Source organism: Diabrotica undecimpunctata, chromosome 3, assembly GCF_040954645.1.
Source record: "Diabrotica undecimpunctata isolate CICGRU chromosome 3, icDiaUnde3, whole genome shotgun sequence".
In the NCBI taxonomy this organism is placed as follows: Eukaryota; Metazoa; Arthropoda; class Insecta; order Coleoptera; family Chrysomelidae; genus Diabrotica; species Diabrotica undecimpunctata.
Window position 1 is genome coordinate 98,886,310 of NC_092805.1, and position 21,969 is coordinate 98,908,278.

General features: G+C 32.4%; 1 protein-coding gene across 4 annotated transcripts in view; it reads left to right on the plus strand.

Moving 5' to 3' along the window:
* The window catches only part of CRMP (Collapsin Response Mediator Protein), a 123,775-nt gene that overhangs the window by 91,709 nt on the left and 10,097 nt on the right, over positions 1-21,969 (plus strand). For 2 of the 4 annotated variants that reach the window (XM_072526394.1, XM_072526396.1), the window contains 4 exons: positions 6,363-6,571; positions 12,723-13,059; positions 14,153-14,365; positions 18,353-18,479. In XM_072526394.1, coding sequence (XP_072382495.1) covers positions 6,363-6,571; positions 12,723-13,059; positions 14,153-14,365; positions 18,353-18,479 — 886 coding nt within the window. The remainder of the gene's footprint in view (positions 1-6,362; positions 6,572-12,722; positions 13,060-14,152; positions 14,366-18,352; positions 18,480-21,969) is intronic. The other 2 variants (XM_072526393.1, XM_072526395.1) reach the window with 1 other exon arrangement.

Genomic DNA, 21,969 nt, shown 5'->3' on the forward strand with positions numbered 1-21,969 from the left:
AGAAGTTTGTACAGGGTTCCAGAATTTTGTGATGGATATCATGAGTGAACGGAAAAAATCCCAATGTTGAGCTACAGCTACATAGATATATAGATTTTTTAACGCTGATTGTCTGATCGGGTAACTGATAAATATTTATCGGCAATAATTAAAAAAATAAATGCCAAACCAAGTTTTAATACATAATAAATAAACCATGCAACTTTTAACGTTGACACGTTGACAAGTGAACGTTGCACTCATAATTCTGTTAACCTATAAAGTTGGATTGGTAATGGTTTTTTAATTCATGGTATACAGGAATGGATGAAAAATATGAACATAAAAATGCCACAAGAAAGTATTCTCAGAACCATCTAGAATAAGAGCACAAAGTATAAACTTGATAGGCATCTTTTGAGAAATGAAAAGACAAAAAGCTTTAAAGTGATAACGAGTACCAGCTGGTAAAGACAAATGGGAGAACCAAGATATGATGTAGGAAGTTTATGGAAAAAAACATACAAAAGCTAATAAAAACCATGGGAACGGAAGTTAAAGGAAAAAAAAAGTTAAAAATGCTCGAACATCAGATAATGTAAAAAAAAAGATTTAGTAAGGCGTAATCGGAAAATTGTAGCATTAAGAACTACATTAGTGTTTTTTGGATTTTTTCTAAAATAATCAACTAGTTATTCAGTGTATTTGCCCATATTTATTTATAGATAGATACAGTCTAAGACTCTACTTATCCAATATCTCCATCAATTAACGGATGGTATGAGTAATCATTTGTTTATTACATCTACATCTGATTACGACCCCCTTTTGCTATTTTTAAATAAGGCGATTTATTTTTGCATTACCAGTTTCACAAATTCTAAATTAATGCCCTGAACTACATTGTTAATAACTTTCAATTCTATGTTGCATGTGCTTTTTAGGACGATGCACCGTTCGAAAACTTCTTATGGTGTTGCATGATTTAAGTAGTTGTTCAATTGTAGCCTGTATGCGGAATGATTTACCTAGTTCACTGCAAAGTGTGGCATACACATGCAAAGTTATTGATCCAGAATTTCAGTTAGTTTGATAAAAACAATTTAACCATCTGTTGGTTAAATTGAAAATTTGTCATTATCTTTGAAAAGTATTTTATAAACTGTAGTAAATATGTATCAGGACGTTATAGATTGTTTTTATAATTAATTTTAGGTCGTTAATAAGTTTTTTATTCGGAGAAACAAATTTATCCACACGATTTGCTATGATGTAATAGATTAAAGTATATTTAGTAGATGACATTATGTACTCATATATACAGAAGATTAATGAACTTTTTTTTTACAACTTCTTTAATAAATAATTCAAATGCCCTAGAAACTCACCAAGAGATAGAATAAAGCTACTCCGCATTGGCCACCGAAAACTAAACAAGACTGAACTGTGCCAGAAAGTAACAGAAAACTAAATTAATGAAACCTTGTATGAAATAAACTTATATGAAAACTAAAAAAAATGAATAAGTGTTTATAAGAAGGCATAACATGGTATAAAATAATATAGAACTTAAAAAGTTAAACTTTAGCTACTAAAGTAAATCAGAAATGTCTTAAAACTTTCGACAGATAAAAGCCGAATGGTATGAAACTATTGCATTCTTTTGATACGTAACACAATATAACACAAAAATCTTTTTTGATGCCAAGAATACTAAATATTTTGATACTAAAGTATTTATGAGCCAGGTCTTATTGAAAGTAGTACATTTCTGATTCTAAAATAACTGACTGAAGAATTGCAAGAATATACGCTTAGTAAAATAAATATATTCGTCAGATAAGGTCAGTGTACATACTGTACATGTACATGTCTAATGAAAGTCCTCAATTAGATAATCGATTTTGGCGTATCGTCTAGTGTTGCTAGTGAGCAGTTTCCAAAACAATCAACAATCGAAAAAATCACTTAGATCACTAACCTAAAAAATTGAACCTCGATTTCAACTTTCATGCTTTACCGTGCGTGCCCAGAGATAAAAACAGAGCAAGTGAGAAAGGGCGAGAACAAATGAAGTGTTCACATCGCGTGCGAGTATCTTGTGCGAATGATTTAGCAATTTTTGTACAATACGTATAGGAATTGTCCTATACTTATGTAAAGCACATCAAGAACTGTGAGTGCAATAATTGTTAATGATATATTTATGACATTATACCTAAACAAAATTTATACTAATCGCTGAAATCTTAGGAGCTCTGAACAATACAGATAAAAGAAACGAATTATTTGAACAGTTTAAAAATTACAATTCAATTAAAATAGTGCGGAATGTCTCAACGCCAATAATAATTGTAAACAGCACGTAACTAATAAATAACTAAATACACCACATCAGCAGAAACTTAATAAAAATAAAAATAAATTGAGTTCGCTATTACCAACAAATCCTCTATCATGAACACCCGATTTAAGCACCATTCGCAGGCTCTATACTTGGAAAAGTCCTATAGATAGGTCGAGAAAGCAAATCGATTACATCTTAACTAATAGTCGCTGGAGGTTATGCAGATCAGATCATATTCTTATAGCTAAGTAAACGTGAAACTTAAAGCACACAACAAACGCAGAGGGACATAGAGGCTAGAAATAAAAACTAAGCAAGACCTTCCAAGAGGTAGAAAAAACTACGCCCTCTATTGTTAATGACACATCCCAAGAAATGTTTGAAGCTGTCAAACATTGTGTAACAACAACACCAATAAGCTTCTGAAAGATAAACAATTAAGTGAAAACACTAGATAAGATAAGAGATGAAACATTTCAAGTCATTGAGAATAGAAGAAATCTTTAGTTTACATACAGAAAAGGATAAAAAACTTCTTCTAGTTCCTTGACCGTTATCGATCGTTGGATATCATGTTAGCTACCATATTCGCTATCGTGACTTTATTGACAGCAGCTCTAAATAGTAATGTAGTCGATTTTCCGTACCATTGTCTTAGATTTTTCAATCATGATGTTCTTCTTCTACCAGGACCACGTTTACCTTGCATCTTTCCCTGAATGATCAGACGTAAAAGTTCATATTTTTCATGATGTCTCATAATGTGACCGAAGTATTCCAACTTGCATCTCTTTATTATATTGACCAGTTGTGTTGTTTGGTTCAGGTGTCTAAGGACCTCCTCATTTCTAACTGTCGACCCAGCTCATTGATAGCTGGATGAGCAGGAAAAAAACTAGTCTAAAAAATCTTAATAAAAGAATAAAACGAAGGTGCAAGGCTGATAAACGACAATATTATCACAATATATGCAAAGAAATTGAAAACCACGATCAAAACAACCAACCGAAAGATCCATTGGAAAAAATACATAACAAGAGACTTTAAAGCCAGAACTAGGCTATTGAAGACCACACGGGAACCCTAATAACGAACAGAGAAGATATTACAGAGACCTGGAGAGCATACTACTAAGATCTATATAAAGACGACCAACACCAGAAACTTGCCTACCAGAACTATTATAATATATCGGAAGAACCTGATAGACTCGAAAGCGAAATAAATTGGGCGGTCAATAAACTCAACAAGGCACTGGGTCAAGATATGATCATAGCAGATGTGCTCAAGGCCACTGAAGAAAACTGGAATAAAATTGCTTTGCCTCCTCTGTAATCAAATATGGCATTCCAGACAAGGTTCACTGACTGGACACAATCTACACATACGTCAATACACAAACAGGCAGCTTTCATACATGGCGGAAGGGCGGGCCGGATTTGTCACAGTTACCAGAACATTTTTTGAGTATTACACAAATGATCGAAAACTCAAGGTAATTTAATATGCCATTATACATCTCCTTTATACATTATCACCTATGGCGGATACTAATAGAAGTAGGCCTACTGCAACACCTGATTTTCCTTGATTGAGCTACGCAAACACACCAATGGATTAGTAAAAGTGCTTTCACACACTTTCAAATTAATTCCACCTAGAACAAGATGTAAGGCAAGGACAAGTTGTCTCCACAACTATTTAATATAATATACGCAGAACATATTATGAGTAGGGCGCTTTAAGGATGGGAAACGGCCATCTCAATAAATGGCCGAAAAATAAACAATCTGCGTTTTGCTTTTAACACAATCTTTCTTGCGAACAATCAACAAGGCTTAAATAATGTTAAATGATAAATTACTGATTGAAAATCATAGATAAAACATAAATCTGAACTAGCAAAGATCGCTATAGGGAAAATTTGGAAAATATGGAAAGACATCCAAATTTCAATAACAGTAAAAATGAGATTGGCCTTAGAATGGACAAATGAATCTTGTGGGACAACCGGAAAGATGAAAACTAGATGCCTTCAATAGTCTATTGAAGAATAATGTTACGAAGAGACGATTTCATTCCTTAAGAAACGTAAAAGAGAAAATGTTTAACACGAGCATTTTGAAATTGCCAATATCTAGGAATAGAAATAGTAGTTAATGAAAAATAATTAAAAGAAAAACAAAAATAGATGTGTTCAAGGTCAATGTATTGTTTTAACTTTTCGTTGTGAATCAGGAGCACTTAAAAAAAGAAAAACAATAAAATTCTGGCTGTCGATATGGACTACCTATAGGGGTCAAAGGGTAAACTAAAGATACACAACAAAAGAAAGAGTAAGATGAGAGGTCAGATCAAATAGATTATGAAAATACAAGACTAGCGAAAAAACTATTATATTAAGCAAAGATAAAAAGTTAACAAATTGAATATACATGTGATACTTGAGCATCACTATAGAAAAGTCGGAAAAAAACGAGAATAGAAGCAAGGACTTTTGCAAGAAATTTTTATAGACTTATGTTGTAAAATACAAAATTATGGTAATACAAGGTTACACCAGTATTTTACTTTGTTCGGCAATTCTTCTTCTTTAAGTGCCGTCTCCCGATCGGAGGTTGGATATCATCATCACTATCTTTACTGTATCTTTTCATGGCAATTATTAGCCATGAAAATGTTTAAATTATTGCTTTGTAAAAATATAGCAACCAATGTATAACAGTGGAGTTACTACCTAGCTCATTGGACACTCATTGTTCAATAATAAAATGACACCTCATTCGTGCAACTATAGAAAGACACTTGAGATACCAATTTTATTGTTGGGGCTTCGACTCGAAAGCAAAAATGTACCCACGTTGGGTTCCAATGTATAACAATATAGCAATCGATGTATAAATGTGAAGCTATCACCAGTGGTGCAACTATAGAGAGACAGTTAAGATGCCAATTTCGTTGTTGGGCACAATGGGAAATTTGGGAGGGACAAATAAAAGAGTATATTAAATAATCATATTTATTAAATGTAAAGAAACAATTAAAATATCAAAATAAAGCAAATCTTGCCTAAGCTTTAAAATTAAATGAAAGAATGAATGAATAGAATTATAATATGTCTATACTTTTCATGTCTCTCCATGAAAAATTGAATTAACTGTAGCTGTTCTGAAGGATTTATGATGTTGGGTACTGGATGTAGGCCCGCTAAGACAATGTCCAGAGAAGTATAAAAACTCAAGAAAAAAAAACCAGAAGTTTCAACAAATAAAATGGGCTTATTAATTGAAATTCCACTTTACCTAGAAACAAAAATACATTCCTACTTCTGTTATTTTCAAGCAATCATTGACAGACGGAAGTCGGAAATCAGAACTACCAACATAGAAATAAACTTTGTCGCTAGTTAAGCTAGCATACGGGGTACACAAAGAGTACATGAGAATAGAACCGAAATAAATTAAAATTTAAAATGAAGAATAATGTCTAAACAGAATATTTAGTTGATAGGAAAGTTAAGCGCCGACGATAGTTCACAAATGAATAAAATAAAAAAAAAATTAGAATTAAATAATTATTTAAGGACAAATAATAAACATGTAATGTTTATAAAGTTACAGCTTTAGTTACTTACAGTTTATAATTCGGTGAACACATATTGGTAAACAGTATATAATGCTCCAGAAATCAATATAGAAGATCGGTTGCTGAATACTGAACAAAAAAACAGAAAAGTTAAAAACACTGTACCTGTCTTAAAAAATTTATTTACATTGTTATGTTATACAAAAAATTGCTTTGTTTCATCATGACTTCTATTTAAGATATTCATCATAATAGAATATTATTTTATAAAATTTTTGAAAATAACTTACTTTTTACCTAATACTTTATAATCTTACTATAAACTTATACTTTTCAAAGAATACCGATATTCTGAATATGGATAATTTTGTAGTTTTAACATTAACATTTTGTATTTGGCAGTCTTTACAACCGCACAGTAATCCTAACAAAACTTTTAAAACCTCTATAGGTGAACGCCCCACTTTACGTGCTTCACGTAACTACCGACAAATCCGCAGAAATTTTGCAAAATCACATCTCCGAGGGTAATCTGAGAGCGTTCGGAGAAGTGGCGGTGTCAGCTTTTGCGGTCACTGGCAAAGCTAACCTCAATTTCATCACATCACCACCAATTAGGTCTAATGTCGATTCTCATAAATTGATGACTTTTTTGGCATCGTAAGTGTGACATTTACTAACTATTAATAATTATATTGTAAGATAATTGAGATGAGATATATCTAAGAGTTTCGAAACTTTGAATTGGGCACTATCAGTTTCAATCAGCAGATGAAAATTACCTTTATAATTTTAATTTTGCCCCCGTTTATAAATAGTGTGATCCTTATAGAGTTCCAATTAAATGTTTGTGAGTAACTTGACATAATTAGTATCTGAAAATTTAGTATGAGGGATTTTTACATATGCCCAAATAATATAAAATCTTTAAAGCGTTCTACCACCTACCAGAAGTTGACTAAAATTCGTGACTTATTTTAAATATAATGCCCTGAATATTATTACGCATTTTGATAGAACAGCTCTAGAGAATTCTCTCAACATAAGGTTATGCTACCTTACACCGAGTGTTTTACGAGACATGACCAGTTTTAATATAGATATATTTTATTTATTTGATATTTTTGAGTTAATACCTCAGAAGCAGTGTCCAGTAAGAACATCTTACTGAATACTGTCATTTGAAATTGCCAATCTAATATCTTTTTTGCTTGCCTCAGTCCTGACGTATTATAGGCCATATGGTTCGTTCTTCTTTTCAATTCTCCCATAATTTGAGAGCTTCCTTACTGAGACCATAATTTGTCACAAATTAACCTTAACCTTTATTCATCTCTATTTTTGAGCCACATATCTCGGCTGCATGTGCTACTATCAGTCTAATTGCCACTTTACATGTTTTCTGTTTTATATTGCTGTTTAACTTCCTGGCTTTCAGTAGTCTGTGACATCTCCAGTAAGTTTCCTGATACTATACGTTCTGATTTATCTGCGTTTCTCTTAGTTCCTTCGCTTTTTCACTGAAAAATATTGAAAGTGATAATTTTGCCGAATGTGTTCTTTTCTATTTTAATTTCCTCGATTGTGTTCGAATCTTTTCTGTAACGTAGGTATTTTATTTTTCTTTGAATACTTTCTAGTTCTGGTTTCCTTATTTTAATTGCAAGTTTTATTAGGGCTTTTAGGATCTATAGCTTTTTTTATATTTTTCTATGAGCACTGCGTCTGCTTATGCTAGTTTTTGCGTTGAAAACTGGGCTATAGTTTCTATGGCATCTTTTTAGCGGTGTGTTAAAGACAGTAAATTGCAAATTTTATTATGGCTTTTTCCGATCTTTTCTCATCTCTTTCTATGAGTACCATTTCTTCGTCTTGTATACTAGTATTTGTGTTGAAACATTTGTTATAGTTCCTTCTATATTCTTCTAGCGGTATGTTGAGGACAGTACTTTACAAGGAATCTAGAGTAGTTCTATATTGTGTTAATTGCATTTCTCGATTTTTTGTTTGATTATATGTATTGTATCTGTTGTTGATTTTCTCTCCTTATCTTGTATCTTACGGCTTATTAGGAAAAGTGGAAAAACACATGGACATAATGTATATTCCTTAGTTAACTTTTGTGTATACATTACTTCTATGTTTGTAGCTTGCGGAGAGGTTTTAAAAGCCTCCTGTAGAGCGTCTTTTGGGATGATGTTTTGCTTAAATACGTATTAAACCCTTGTTTTCTCCACATCACTCATGGTCGCTCGCTTTACCTTTTTCGGTTCTTAGTGAGCAATATCAGCAGATTTTTTTGTTTGTTTATTCCTGGTCCATTTTTATCCCACTGGAAGCTAGGAAATTTTATCACTCCCCGCAAAGCACCGCATGCTTTTCACCACAACAATGTCCCATGGCCCTCGGAGGGACCCTATTACCATTGCTTCGTTTGAGAACTATTCCGAATGCTTGTATTCTGTTCTTCATATTATCTAACAAGGTGCATACTCTAACACCATTAAAAAAAAATAGGATACACGTAATATAAGACTACGCATTTATTAGGTTTTGCAGTTAGATATTTGCTACACGGTAAGTTCTCCATCTTAAGGGCATGATTATATTTATGGTCCATACCACTATCAAGGCCAGAATCTTACCTTGAAGTGTAATAATGTTATATCAGCTTATATGCCACTTAGGATGAAAATATTGCATATGTATTCTCCATCTAAATTATCTTACAACACTAATACTTCCATAATATTTTTCCATTTTCAAGTATACTAATCTTACTATCGTTTTTATTTGTTGATAATGAACTAAACTGTGACAAACAAATGTATATTTTTTCTATTATTGGTTTTAACAATTTTTGCACTTTAAATATAAAACACATAACCAACATTTGTTTTTAGAGTAATAATCCAAATTTGGCATTGTCAATGGTTAAATGGTTGCATCTAAAAACTACATATGCACATGTAAGATATGCATAATTTTTTAGTTCAAATCATGCTGTAGTTAGTGGAATAATATTATAAAATGAACAAATAATAAAAAATAGATATGAATGTATAGGAATCAAGTAGAATGTGTACAAACTATTCCCTTTCAATAAATACAATGAATATAGCTACTTGACAAAAAATCAAAATATTAACCCAGTATTAATAACTAATGGAACAATTCTTTGAAAAACACCACCTACATGTTACTACAATATTAAAACTTTTCCCGATTCCTCCATCTATCTATGAGTCTAATCTAATTATTAAGGGCATTGTATAATCAAAAACGATCTATCTCCATATGAAATTTAGTGCACAATGAGATTATCAGAATTGCTTCACAAAATCTAATCCACGAAAGTAATCCAAGAAGCAATGGTTAATGCTAGATTTGCAAATAAAATTTAAGATACAGAATTTTAACATGTAACAAGTATATGCGAAAGTAATTTAATTCCCAATATTTTACAAGGCGCGAGTCAAAGAATATTTTAATTTTTAATTTTAGGACCAAATAAGATAGATTTTCTATAATACTCAGAAGAATACATCCATCACAATTAATCGATATAAGGTGTCTTAACTCCGTCGATGTAAGAACCGATCACAAAAATGAGAATGAACATAAAATACAGCAAACTCGAGACTATTACATAGACACAAACCAAAATCAAAGTAGAAAGACTAATTTCGGAATTCACACAATATCTTTACCGATAAAGAATGTGATACGATTGCTCACACCGAAAAACTAGCCGTCTAAATTGAAGAAAGCTAGGAAAAGCTCAGGAATAGTTTGAATGAAGTAGCAAAGGAAACTCTCGGGAAGAGAAAGATCTAAAAATTAAAAGGGAGCCAGAACCAACAGTATCACTTACCTTGGTTGTAATCAAAATAACTGGGAAATGAGCAAAGAAATTAGAATACATAAAGAGAAGGCAGCTGCATTCTTTAATGTGAAGAAACTCTTTTGTGGAAACAGTATCACTTTGAAAATTCGATTAGTAACATGTTATGTATTCTGTATTATTTTTTATAGTGTCGAAATTTGGAGTTTAATGGAACAATACTGGAAATCTGGCTGTATCAGAGAATCCTATGAATAAGTCGGGTAGATAGAGTTCGTAACGAGGTTGTTTTGCAGCGGATGGGAAAATTTACCGAAGTTACAGTTCAAAAAAGGAAAATGGAATATTCTGGCCGTATTATGCGTCACCCAGAGAGATATAATATACTTAATTTAATCATACAAGTCAAGAGAGACTGAAGAAGCTGACCAGGTCGAAGCAGAACGTCATGGTTTAGAAGTAAATAGCGGAAGCACTATAATTCAGAAAACTTTAAAAACAATAGAAAACCGGACGAATAGAGATCAAAATATTTTAATAATCCTCTTTAAATACTATACTGAGAAACCCCACCCAAGAAATTATAGGGGCCTTAAATTACTACACTAAAACTAACTACAATGATGACAAATAAACTGAATAAACGTGTAACACCAACAGAAGATCATTTTCCATCTTCCTAGATAAACAATGGAAAGAAAACTCAAAAATACAATACGAAAACGGAAACAAACTTTATATTTTGCCGTTCTGACAAACAAAATGTCACAAAATATAAAAAAATGACCGAAAACATAATACCAAAAACAACACAACAAAAGCAAAAATAGAAGAAAAACTAACCTATCCGATTGAAGTTGACACTGGAATGAGAGAGGGAAATTCTTTGAGCCCATTAATGTTAACCGTTTATGGAAAAAAGTGTGCGTGTGTAGGTGTTTAAGGATTATTGGCTTAGGAGTCCATGTCCGTTTGTCATCTTACAAAAAACAATTTAAAATAACATGTTACGCAGATGATAATGGCCAAAAAAAAGAGAAACAGTTTAAAAGTGCTTGAGTTCAAATACTGGGGACAGCCACAGAAAGTTTGAGACAGAAGTAGAATAACAATTGAATATACCAAACAGAGCCGCTGGTTATCTGAATGATAGAATTTGAAATCTCAAAAATATAAGCAAAGAAGTTAAAAAAGCCGGATGTACAAAATATTTGTTTTGAGCGGAAACCCGACCGGACACAGTAAGAATAAGGAGAAACCCCAGAAATGAATATCCTCATAACAATTTATGCATAAATACTTGACGAGAGATACGCCAAAGAATGGACATTAGACTCAAATGTGTAATAGAAAACAGTGGATGGGTTTAACAAAAGGTAGGAGTAGAATGACCATATAGACAGAATAACTAAGGACAGATGAGTGAAATCAGCGAGATTATTCTCCAGTGTAACGGAGAATAGTAGAACGACCAAAAATGCTTGAACGATAATACTGGAGCAATGAAAAACAAGCAGAATCTGTGCCAGTATGAAAGAAGAAGAAAACCCCAAAGAAAAATTTCATAGTTCATATAATTCCATTCAACAGTGTAACTGGTATAAATCAAAAATATTTTCTCCTCATGCTTTTGTATTGTATTCTGTAAATTATTAGAACGAGATGGGAGAAATAAGCCATAGTCTCCCTCTTCTCCTAGGTGTGTTGCCTTGTATGTTCGAGATATACATCATACTTAGTATACATCCACAATCTTAATGTATGCTTTTTTTATATCTTCCCTTTATTTGGTCCTTTATAAGGACCATATATTGCATACATAGAAGAGGAGCAACCAGGAATGTTCGGAGTCTTATATGGATATCCAGCTTCAGATGACACAAATTTGGCGCATATATCTTAATGCTATTTTCAATCTCTTTTAAATGGTCTAGTTGCGAGTTGACTTCTCTTCCAAGATATATGTAGCTTTGTACATATATCTTGGAATGTATGTACGTGGATGTACGTTATTTTGTCTCTAGTCCCATTTTGGACTAACTTTAAACAACTTCATCTGTATCTTTAGAATCTGCGAAGACTATCACTATGATTTCACATCATCATCCAGCTTCGGGCGTCCACTGCTAAACATAGGCCCTCTCCTAGGTCCACACCTGTACTGTGCCGATCTCATACAGTTTTTATTTATTTTCTTTAGGTCATCAGTAAATCGTTCTGGTGGTCGGACACTTCGTTTGTCCTCACGTGGTCTTCATTCCAATAGCTTTTATGTCTATAAACCATCTATCATTCTCACTATGTGTCCTGCCCGTCTTCACCTTAGTCTGTATATTCTTTCAATGATGTCAGTCATCATCATAAGTGGCTCGAAAATCCTTTGTGGATCTTGGCCTGCTCACAAAGAAGTCGCTACTCCTGTCGATTCCTGTCAACTTCCCTCCATCTTCTAACTCTTAGAATCTGGATGTCAGTCATGCTTGTTATTTTTCTTAAATCCTCGTTTTTGTTCTTGATTTTTGATCCATTTTCCTTGATTTCCACTACTTTACAGCTATAAACTAAATACTGGAAATTAGAATGAAATCAACATATTTAAAACAGAATGTGCAATATATTCGTAAGACTATCAAACCTGCAAACAAGACTAAGCTGACAATGAAACTGTATCTATTATAATACACACAGTTTTCATAACATAGCAACATTTGGATTGAACATAAACAATAATTAAGAAATAAATTATATGACTTCATTACAGAAAGATTTTATTTTAAAAACATTTACATTTTCATATATAATATATTTCATATCTTATATAATATTAGGTGCTATGGAAGCAGTAGTAACTTCACCCATCGAGTGAATTTTGACATTATTGCTCTCACAGCTTTTACATTTTTAAAGCATTGCCAAATTTTCAACAAAATATTAACAGTATACCTTTTCAACTGCGTACATTTTTAGAGACGTTCTTCAACTGACAGGAAGTGACAACTGCACATTCAACAAAGCCCAGAAGGAACTGGGCAAAAACGATTTCACGAAAATTCCAAATGGAGTCAACGGTGTAGAGGATAGAATGTCTGTTATATGGGAAAAGGGCGTGCAAACTGGTATTTTATCGCCCTGCAGATTTGTGGCTGTGACAAGTACAAACGCTGCCAAAATATTTAATTTGTATCCTAGAAAAGGATGTATCGCTGTTGGATCCGATGCTGATATTGTTATTTGGAATGGAAATGCCACCCGCACAATATCTGCAGAGACGCACCATCAAGCAGTTGATTTTAACATTTTTGAAGTAAGCAAATCTATAGTTTTTATTTACTATCTTATTAAGCTATCATTTGTATTGTATTGTCAATATAATTTTGGCTAAGTGCTAAATTTTTATACACGATACAAAAATTGAGAGTTATACGTATACATTAGGCGTTCGTTGGTTGTCATTGATTTTTTAGTGATATTCATTTCTGTAGCTTTAGCCAGTCATATTACAAAGTGAGTCGAAAATGCTACGAACTAAAATGTATTACGATTATTAGTGTTATTAATATTTCATTGCAGAGTCATTGCCAACCACAACACCTTTCAATCTTCTTTAACAAAATTAAATATCGCATGTTGTAAGAAACTATTAGCTCTTCCCAAGCACTTTCAATAATTTCCTCTACTTCACCTCGTTTGTCAATCTCTTTGATATATATTTTTTACTATGAAGGCCTCTATATTTTCGATAGACTATTTCTGGACATTGCAAAATGTTTATGTTGTTGCAGACCTGATCTCTGACTGTTCCAGCCATGTGAATTGAGGAATAATCCAGTAATAAAAATCATTATTATAAACATTTATGAGTGGAACAAACTGATTTCTTACATGTAGAGAGGTATTGGCTGGAAAAACTTCTCTTCCTTCATATTTTAGGATAGATAACGCTTATTCACGCCAAAACAATGAGTACATTGTGTATAAAGTAGTACACAACGTATAATTCTCTTAGAAGCTTGAGTTTCTAGGACAATAAACTGCTGGTCTTCCAGCAGAATAACACATTGCTCCAAAATTCCATGTACATATTAAAATTCATTGTCCAAAATTCTGCCAAAGCGTCTCGTAAAATCTTTATTGTTTTTGTCAGATAAAATATACTACTTTTACTGACATTTAATTCTGTAGCCATTTAACTTAAAGACCTTTTTTTCAATTTTACTGCAACCCTCTTATGACTTGTGAAAATTTCTTAAATTCTGCTGCATTTTTGAAAATTTATTTGACACTGTTTAAGCGCTGTTAAATTTGAATGCAAGCAACAACTATGATGCAAATTAAATTTTTGCTTCATATTTCAGTTTCCTACAATATCGTAACAAACAATTTTCAATATATTTTAGGGAATGACGTGTCACGGAGTTCCGGAGTACGTAATAGTTAACGGAAGAGTTTGTTTGGAAGAGGGACAGTTAAGAGTTGCGGAAGGGCATGGTCACTTTGTAGAAACCCCAGTATTTGCACCATATGTATATAATCCTGAGGAATTGGATAAGATAAAGCCTTCAAGATATGATGATGATGAGTATCTTGAAATAACACCCAAAGTACTTAAGGTGAGTATGATTAAATTAAATTGTGTCTATTCATTTTTCGATGTAATGATCCTTGTGTACTGTTTAATTTCTTGTATGTTTCTACGACTTCGACTAATTATTAAATTGATTAAGTCGTTATACATTATTTGGACATTTTTCACATTTGGTCCCAGTGAAGATTGTCTCAAATGAGTTTGATAGAATGAAATATTGGTGTTTTGCACGGTTAAAATTTACCTTACTAATAAAAGATATACAATCAAAAGTAATAAGATATTTAAAAATTAATACTTTAGAATTACTAAAGAAAAAGTAAATTGTTTTAAAACACTTTTTAAAAGTAAATAGTAAAATGCCAGTATAAATAATAAAGTTAAAAAGACATCTGTTGGAATCTGGCAACTAGTGGTTTGAGGGTTCTGACTCTATTGTCAAATCTATTCGCTAACCTATCAAAGGTCAGTTGTCAAAAAAAAAGTCTTATAATTAACTGCAATTAATATCAAAAGAAACAAATATTAATTCATTCGTGTTTTATATAAATTATAAAATTTTTAAAAGCTTTCTCTCTTTGTATTTGAAGCATATTATGACATATACATTTGTATATATATATATATATATATATATATATATATATATATATACATACATTGGCAACACTTAACGCAATATTTCGTTCTATGAAACTTAATTGACAGCTAATTTGAGGCTATCTTCACCGGAACCAAATGTGAAACATTTCCTCTAAAAACTTTAGAAATTCCCAACAATAATTTTAGATTTATTAGACATATTATATACATCATATTGTCAATAAAATAATATTTAAAGAAAACATTTGGTACTCAAAAAACAATTCATATTAAATTTAAAAAAACATTTCATGAAATCAAGTTTAATTTATGAATATATATATCTCGATCACAAAACTGGAAAATATTGTACATGGTTTATTATATTTGTGTTAAATATGTTATTTGAAGAGTAACTGATTTATTTAGATTTACAGGTAAAACCAGGTAAGTGATAGATTTAGAACTTAAATTTAGGACTAGTCAGATAGGTGTCTCAATTTTTTCAAACTAATGATAAAATATCATTTCAGATATATGCATTTTTCACTAGAATACCGAATATCAAAAACAAGCTGACTGCTTAATTCACAATAAAAAACTAAACTTTAAAAAGGTTTTTTCTCGATTTCGGTATTCCGCCATTTACCTGGTTTTCGCAGTATACCGACGATATATACATTGGCAACACTTAACGCAATATTTCGTTCTATGAAACTTAATTGACAGCTAATTTGAGGCTATCTTCACCGGAACCAAATGTGAAACATTTCCTCTAAAAACTTTAGGAATTCCCAACAATAATTTTAGATTTATTTGACATATTATATACATCATATTGTCAATAAAATAATATTTAAAGAAAATATTTGGTACTCAAAAAACAATTCATATTAAATTTAAAAAAACATTTCATGAAATCACGTTTAATTTATGAATATATAAATGACAGTTAGGAAGTGTTGGTATTATTTCCAGATTTGCCATTCGTATTTTTTATTGTTTATATCATAAATATTGTTGGAATGTAAGCAAACCTAAAATACTTAGAGTACAATAAGCAATTATTTGTTGTATTTCATAAAACAAAACAAAATGTCAAAACAACTCAGGAATTGGAAGGGAATTGTGTGTTCATTATTTCACTATTTTGATAAGGGGCGTGATAATGGATGGCCCCGACACAAGTAAATATCACAAAATTGTTCTTAATTGTTAGGTTTATATACAGTGTGTCCACGGATGAGGTGCCCTACTATGTAAAATGTCTACTACCTTGAAAAACTTGACTCGACCATGCTTTTATTAAAAGTAAAAATAAATATTTAGAAATTTGGAAATTTGAAATTTAGATCATTCCTTCACCTAGTAAGTTAAATTAACTAAAGGGAATAAAGGAAGCTACAATATCGTACATCAGAATTCGAAGATTAAGATTTATAAAACCATCATTAGACCAATAGTATATTATGGATATACAATACACAATATGTTATCTCACACCGAATAGAAACGGGTGATGACAAAAACCAAAAAAAGAAAATTTTCGAAAAAAAAATTCTGATGAAGATCTTTGTTCCGATATAATCAAAATCTTTATCAATTGTTCAAAGAAAAACCTATCTCAGAATTCGTTAGACTCCAGAGACTTAGATATGCTGAGTATTTAGTGAGGATCGATGATGACAAACTGCTGAGAAGAGTCCTACACAGTAAAATGCAGGTAGAAGGCCAAAAGGAAGAACGGCAAAATATAGAAGAGTAAAGTGGCAGCTAATGCGCAAAATCAGAACTTATAGGAAAGCGGCCCCAGGCCGCCTATTTGGGACCGCACTTGGGACTGCAGCGCCAGTGCAAAAAGAAGAAGAATTATACAGTTTAGCATGTAGTTGTAGATTTTCTTAAAACTGTTCTTATCAGTTAGATCTAAATGTTTAGTTTCTGAGATATAAATAACCTAGCCAAACCATACCTTTCATCTAATGTTGTTCGTTTCGCACCTCAAATTTGATGCAATTTGTCATGAATCAATTTTGATTGTCGATATATCAGTACACCAGGAATATAGTTTAGAACGAAACGGAGTTGAATAAACTGCTTTTTTCTATAAGTTATGCTAGATAAAAATATATGTATTAAAACGATGTCTGTCCCAGTTAGGGTTTAAGTTAAAATATTGTGATAGCTGTAAATGTAATGATTCGTTTTCCAATAAAATTAAGTATATACAAATATAAAATAAAAAAAAATAATAAAAATAAAAAATTGGATTTTGTAAATAATTTTGTTTATATAATTTAATTATTTTACATTCGTTCATACACTTTTATTTATGAGGTTTTTGAAGTTATACTTCTATACGCGCGCTCCACGTTGGAAATTTGTATGGGAGTGAATCTGTGAAATCATTACATATGTAAGATAATGAGTAAAAGAGAGACAGAAGATATATTTTCTCTCTCTTCCTCTCTCGAATATAAAAATGTTCCTTTTGTATATATAATTTAATATTATATATATTATATAAAGATATATATACTTATAATATTATACATATAATAAAATATTTATTAATATTATTATTTATGTGATATGTTTTGTATTATTTATTAAATGTTCATAATTATATTAGTCTTTTGTATTTCAAAATAATAATCTCAATAAATCATTGTATGATCCAGAACTGTCAATTTTGAAATACAGTTGTGTCATGTCCTCGGTAGTATAGTAGTCAGTATCCCCGCCTGTCACGCGTGAGACCGTGGTTCGATTCCCAGTCGGGGAGGACTTTTTTATTATTATTATTACATTATTGTCATTTTTAAATACTTATGGATATTGCATTTTAATTTTTATTGTATTATTATATGGAATTATGTTGCACTGTATTGTAGTGTATTTTTTATGTATATTATTGTCATTTTTAAATACTTATGAATATTGCAGTTTAATTTGTATTGTATTATTATATTAATAACAAAATAAAAAATGAATTTTACTGCAGAGTATGTGTAAAAAATTTTTGCATTCAACTCCTTTCATACATATATGAAAATAAAAATATACATTTTCATCAAAATATTGATTCAATCCTTCATTGTTAGTAAGTTGTTATTAATTCTGTTTCTCTTTCTGCTATGTCTTACCTATAGAATTACATATGTAATGATTGTGCAGATTGACTCCCAAATAAATTTGTAACGGCGAATGCGTGTATAGAAGTGTAACTTCCACCGGCAGTCCCACTGGACTGCCACACCCGTTTTTTTTTAACATGTAAACATATTGAAAGGAACTGGTGTAGGCATAGAATACAATCGATCAAAAGTGTAAATTAAATGCTATGCTCTATTAAGTGAGGGACTTAATAGAATTATGAATGCAGAATGGTATAAATAGTCATCTCATGTATAAATCTGTTTGTTTTTAGATCAAACTCTTAGATAATCCATGCCCAACACCAACTTTGCCGGAATCAAATGTATCGACACCTTCCATGAAGGGAATGAGACCAGAAGGTCAAAGAAATATACAAGAGAGTACATTTTCTCTTACTGGTAAGTAAAAATTATCTACTACGTATCAGATTAAAAAACTTGCGCTACTAACCGCAAAACCAAACAGGGGTTGGATTTAAATTGTAGATAACATACTTAAAAGTACGAAATTATAAGGAATAATGCCGATGTAAATGGATAGCGTTGCCAACTGTTGGCAAACTCTCGCATACCAGTGCGGATGTGAAAACTTTACTTCGAGTAGGGACATACTGTTAAGGGACTGTCTGATAAGTCCAAAAACAATCTGAACTTTATTATAATTCATTTGGATTTTAATTTAAATATTATATCACAGAAGCTTTTACCTCGATGTTTGAGTTTTTTAACTAATATGGTATACAGCCAACTCCCGGGAACTATCACATTTTAATAAGTGTCAGTGTGTTTCGGTGAACATTAGCTATCAGCAAATGTAGAGGATGCACACATAAAAGTAGAAATACAAAAACAAAGAAAAGTGTGTCGGGTTGCTTTATTAGCCACCAGTCTTGGTAAAATGCAAGTTTAATCTAAATAAAAATATATTCAAATGATAAAAATAAAATTAACGTCTACATAATATGTATAATAAAAACAGAAGACGAATAATAGTAAATAAAATCAATGGAGCTGCGGTTCGTTGTTAATACTTGCGAAAATAAATATTAGTCTTTGGTCAATATTCAAAAACCGGAGAACTACTAATCATTACTTAGCCTAGGCTAGAGGTGGGATGGAGCCGGTAAATCAATACTCGATACGCACAAGGAACGGAAGCGTGCGATCAATACTCGGTTGTAGGGTATAGGAAGGACGGTAGCCTTTGATCTATACTCAAAGACCCGGAGTAAGACCTCTTACCTAACTCGGTTCTTTGTCGGTATCTACGCCGTTTTATACCTTTTTCGGTGTTCCATCTCCAGCGCGCATTGATGATAGTTGTAGGTTGTCGGTGAGAGTGCGGGCATGTAGGGAGATGGCCAGCCAGCGGAATGCGCTGGCGGTGCCGTCGTTGCAAACCGTCTCAGTCAAATACATTAAGAATAAGTTAATAGATGAAAACCAGGCCAATCTTTTTTGCTGCCTTTTCGGCCTACTACGGATCACGAAGATTTCATTTTAATGGAATATTCCTCTTCCCTGCCTTGCGATCACTTATTAGCTGGGCGAGGAGCTGGGGTACTGAGAGTGATGAGGTTTTTCGTAGATTTCACCTTATCTCGTAGACTTTGATGATCTTAAAGGTCGCTAGATGGAATTTCTTGGAAATTCTGAATTGAATTTTTTTAACCTGGCTTGCCTATTTTGAATGAGATGGTAATCTTGATATTGAATGCGATTGGTAAGTCTTTGAGGATTCATATGTTATAGGTGACCATAAAACATCATTCTCCTTTTTTTCATGTCCCAAGTGTTCATATAACTGATGATTGTGTCTTTGTGGAATTTGGAGGATTGGTCCTAAGATTTTTCACAAAATTTTCCTATCTTTTATTTCAAATTTTCGTAATGACCCTTTCTTTACCATACCAAAATATTCGATTGCATATAGGGCTGACGGCCTGATCATTGTATTATAGCTACAGAATTTTCAGTTAAAAATAAGTTTCTGCTTTTGTACAGATCTTTGCACAGATGTAATGCACCTTCTAATTTTGTACATCTAATTTCAATGGCAGCGTTCTCTGAACTATCAGGTGTAATAAACCAATACTCCAAGGTTCAAGGCAATTACTTTTGTGGAATATTTCTTACTAATTTGACAACGGACAGACAGAGGAAGCACCTCTGCAACAAGTAGATTGGATAAACCATCTTCTTCTTCTTAAAGTGCCTATCCGTTCCGGACGTTGGCGATCATCACGGCTATCTTCACTTTGCTTATTGCAGCGCGGAACAGTTCAGTGGTAGTCGTGTTATACCACTTTCGCAAATTTTGAAGCCAGGAAATGCGTCTTCTTCCCGGTCCTCTCTTACCATTTACTTTCCCTTGGAGAATCAGCTGGAGAAGGCCGTAACGTTCTTGATTTCTCATTACATGACCTAGATATTCCAACTTTTTAGTTTTGACGGTCATGAGAATTTCACATTCTTTCCCCATTCTACGCAGTACCTCCACATTAGTAACTCTGTCAACCCAGGATATACGTAAGATGCGCCTATAACACCACATTTCGAAAGCTTCGAGCCGATTCATAGATGCAACAGTCAGTGTCCATGCTTCCATTCCGTAGAGCAGAACTGTGAATATGTAGCAGTTCAATAGACGGCATTTTGTTTTTAATGATATGTCTCGACTGTTGAAAATAGTTCTCATTCTAACGAATGCTGCTTTTGCTTTTATTATTCGCTGTTTAATTTCTGTTGAGTGGTCCCATTGGCTATTTAAATTGGTGCCTAGATATGTATATTGCTCGACTCTTTCGATATTCTGTTGGTTGATTGTAAGTTGAGCGTTTAGTATTGGTTTTTTACTAATTGTCATAAATTTGGTTTTCTTTATGTTAAGAGCTAGTCCGTATCTGTTGCTGACTTCTGTTATGCGATTTGTTAATATCTGTAAGTCATTCAGATTATCGGCAAAAACTATAGTGTCATCTGCATATCTAATGTTATTCAACCATTTACCGTTTATTAGTATTCCTTTCGCACAACCGTCTAAAGCTTCCTTAAATACCCATTCAGAATAAATATTGAACAACAATGGAGACAAAATACAGCCCTGTCGTACTCCACGTTCTATTGCAATTTTATCAGTTAACTGGTCTTCTATGTTGATTTTGGCCGTTTGATTGTAGTAAATGTTTCTGATAATTCTAAGATCTTTGTTGTCAATTCCAATTTCTTGCATTAGAGTCATTAATTTGTCACGTTTTACTCTGTCAAATGCCTTCTGGTAATCTATAAAGCATACGTATATATCACAATTCACATCCCTGCATCTCTGAAATAGCACCTGTACAGCAAAAAGGGCCTCCCGTGTTCCCAGAGCATCACGAAATTCGAATTGTGTTCTTGTTAGTTGTTCCTCACATTTTGTATATATTCTTTTGTGGATGACCTTTAGAAATGTTTTAAGTAAATGGCTCATAAGGCTTATAATTCTATAGTCTTCGCACTTTCTCGCATTTGGTTTTTTTGGAAGATTTATAAAAGTTGACACTAACCACTATTGGGGAACCACGCCCGTATCATATAAACCATACTGTAGGAAATGCGAAGTGGAAAAGAAAAAGCTACACAAATCCTCTGTGAATATGAATTGCTTAGTGACCTGTGGCGGATATCCATCGGCAAAACAATTAATAAATCCGAAAAACTCCTTAAACTTGCCATGATAAAGTTCCTGGCTTTTGTCAAGAGCACAGGTCGTCTTGACGGTGTTTAATGAAAGTACAAGGTTTTGTACAAAGATATCATGAGCATGTGTCAGAGACAAGTACTGTCTCGTCGGAAGAAGGTAATACATTTACTTAGAGAAGTGACGCTGACAATTAAGTGTTTGATG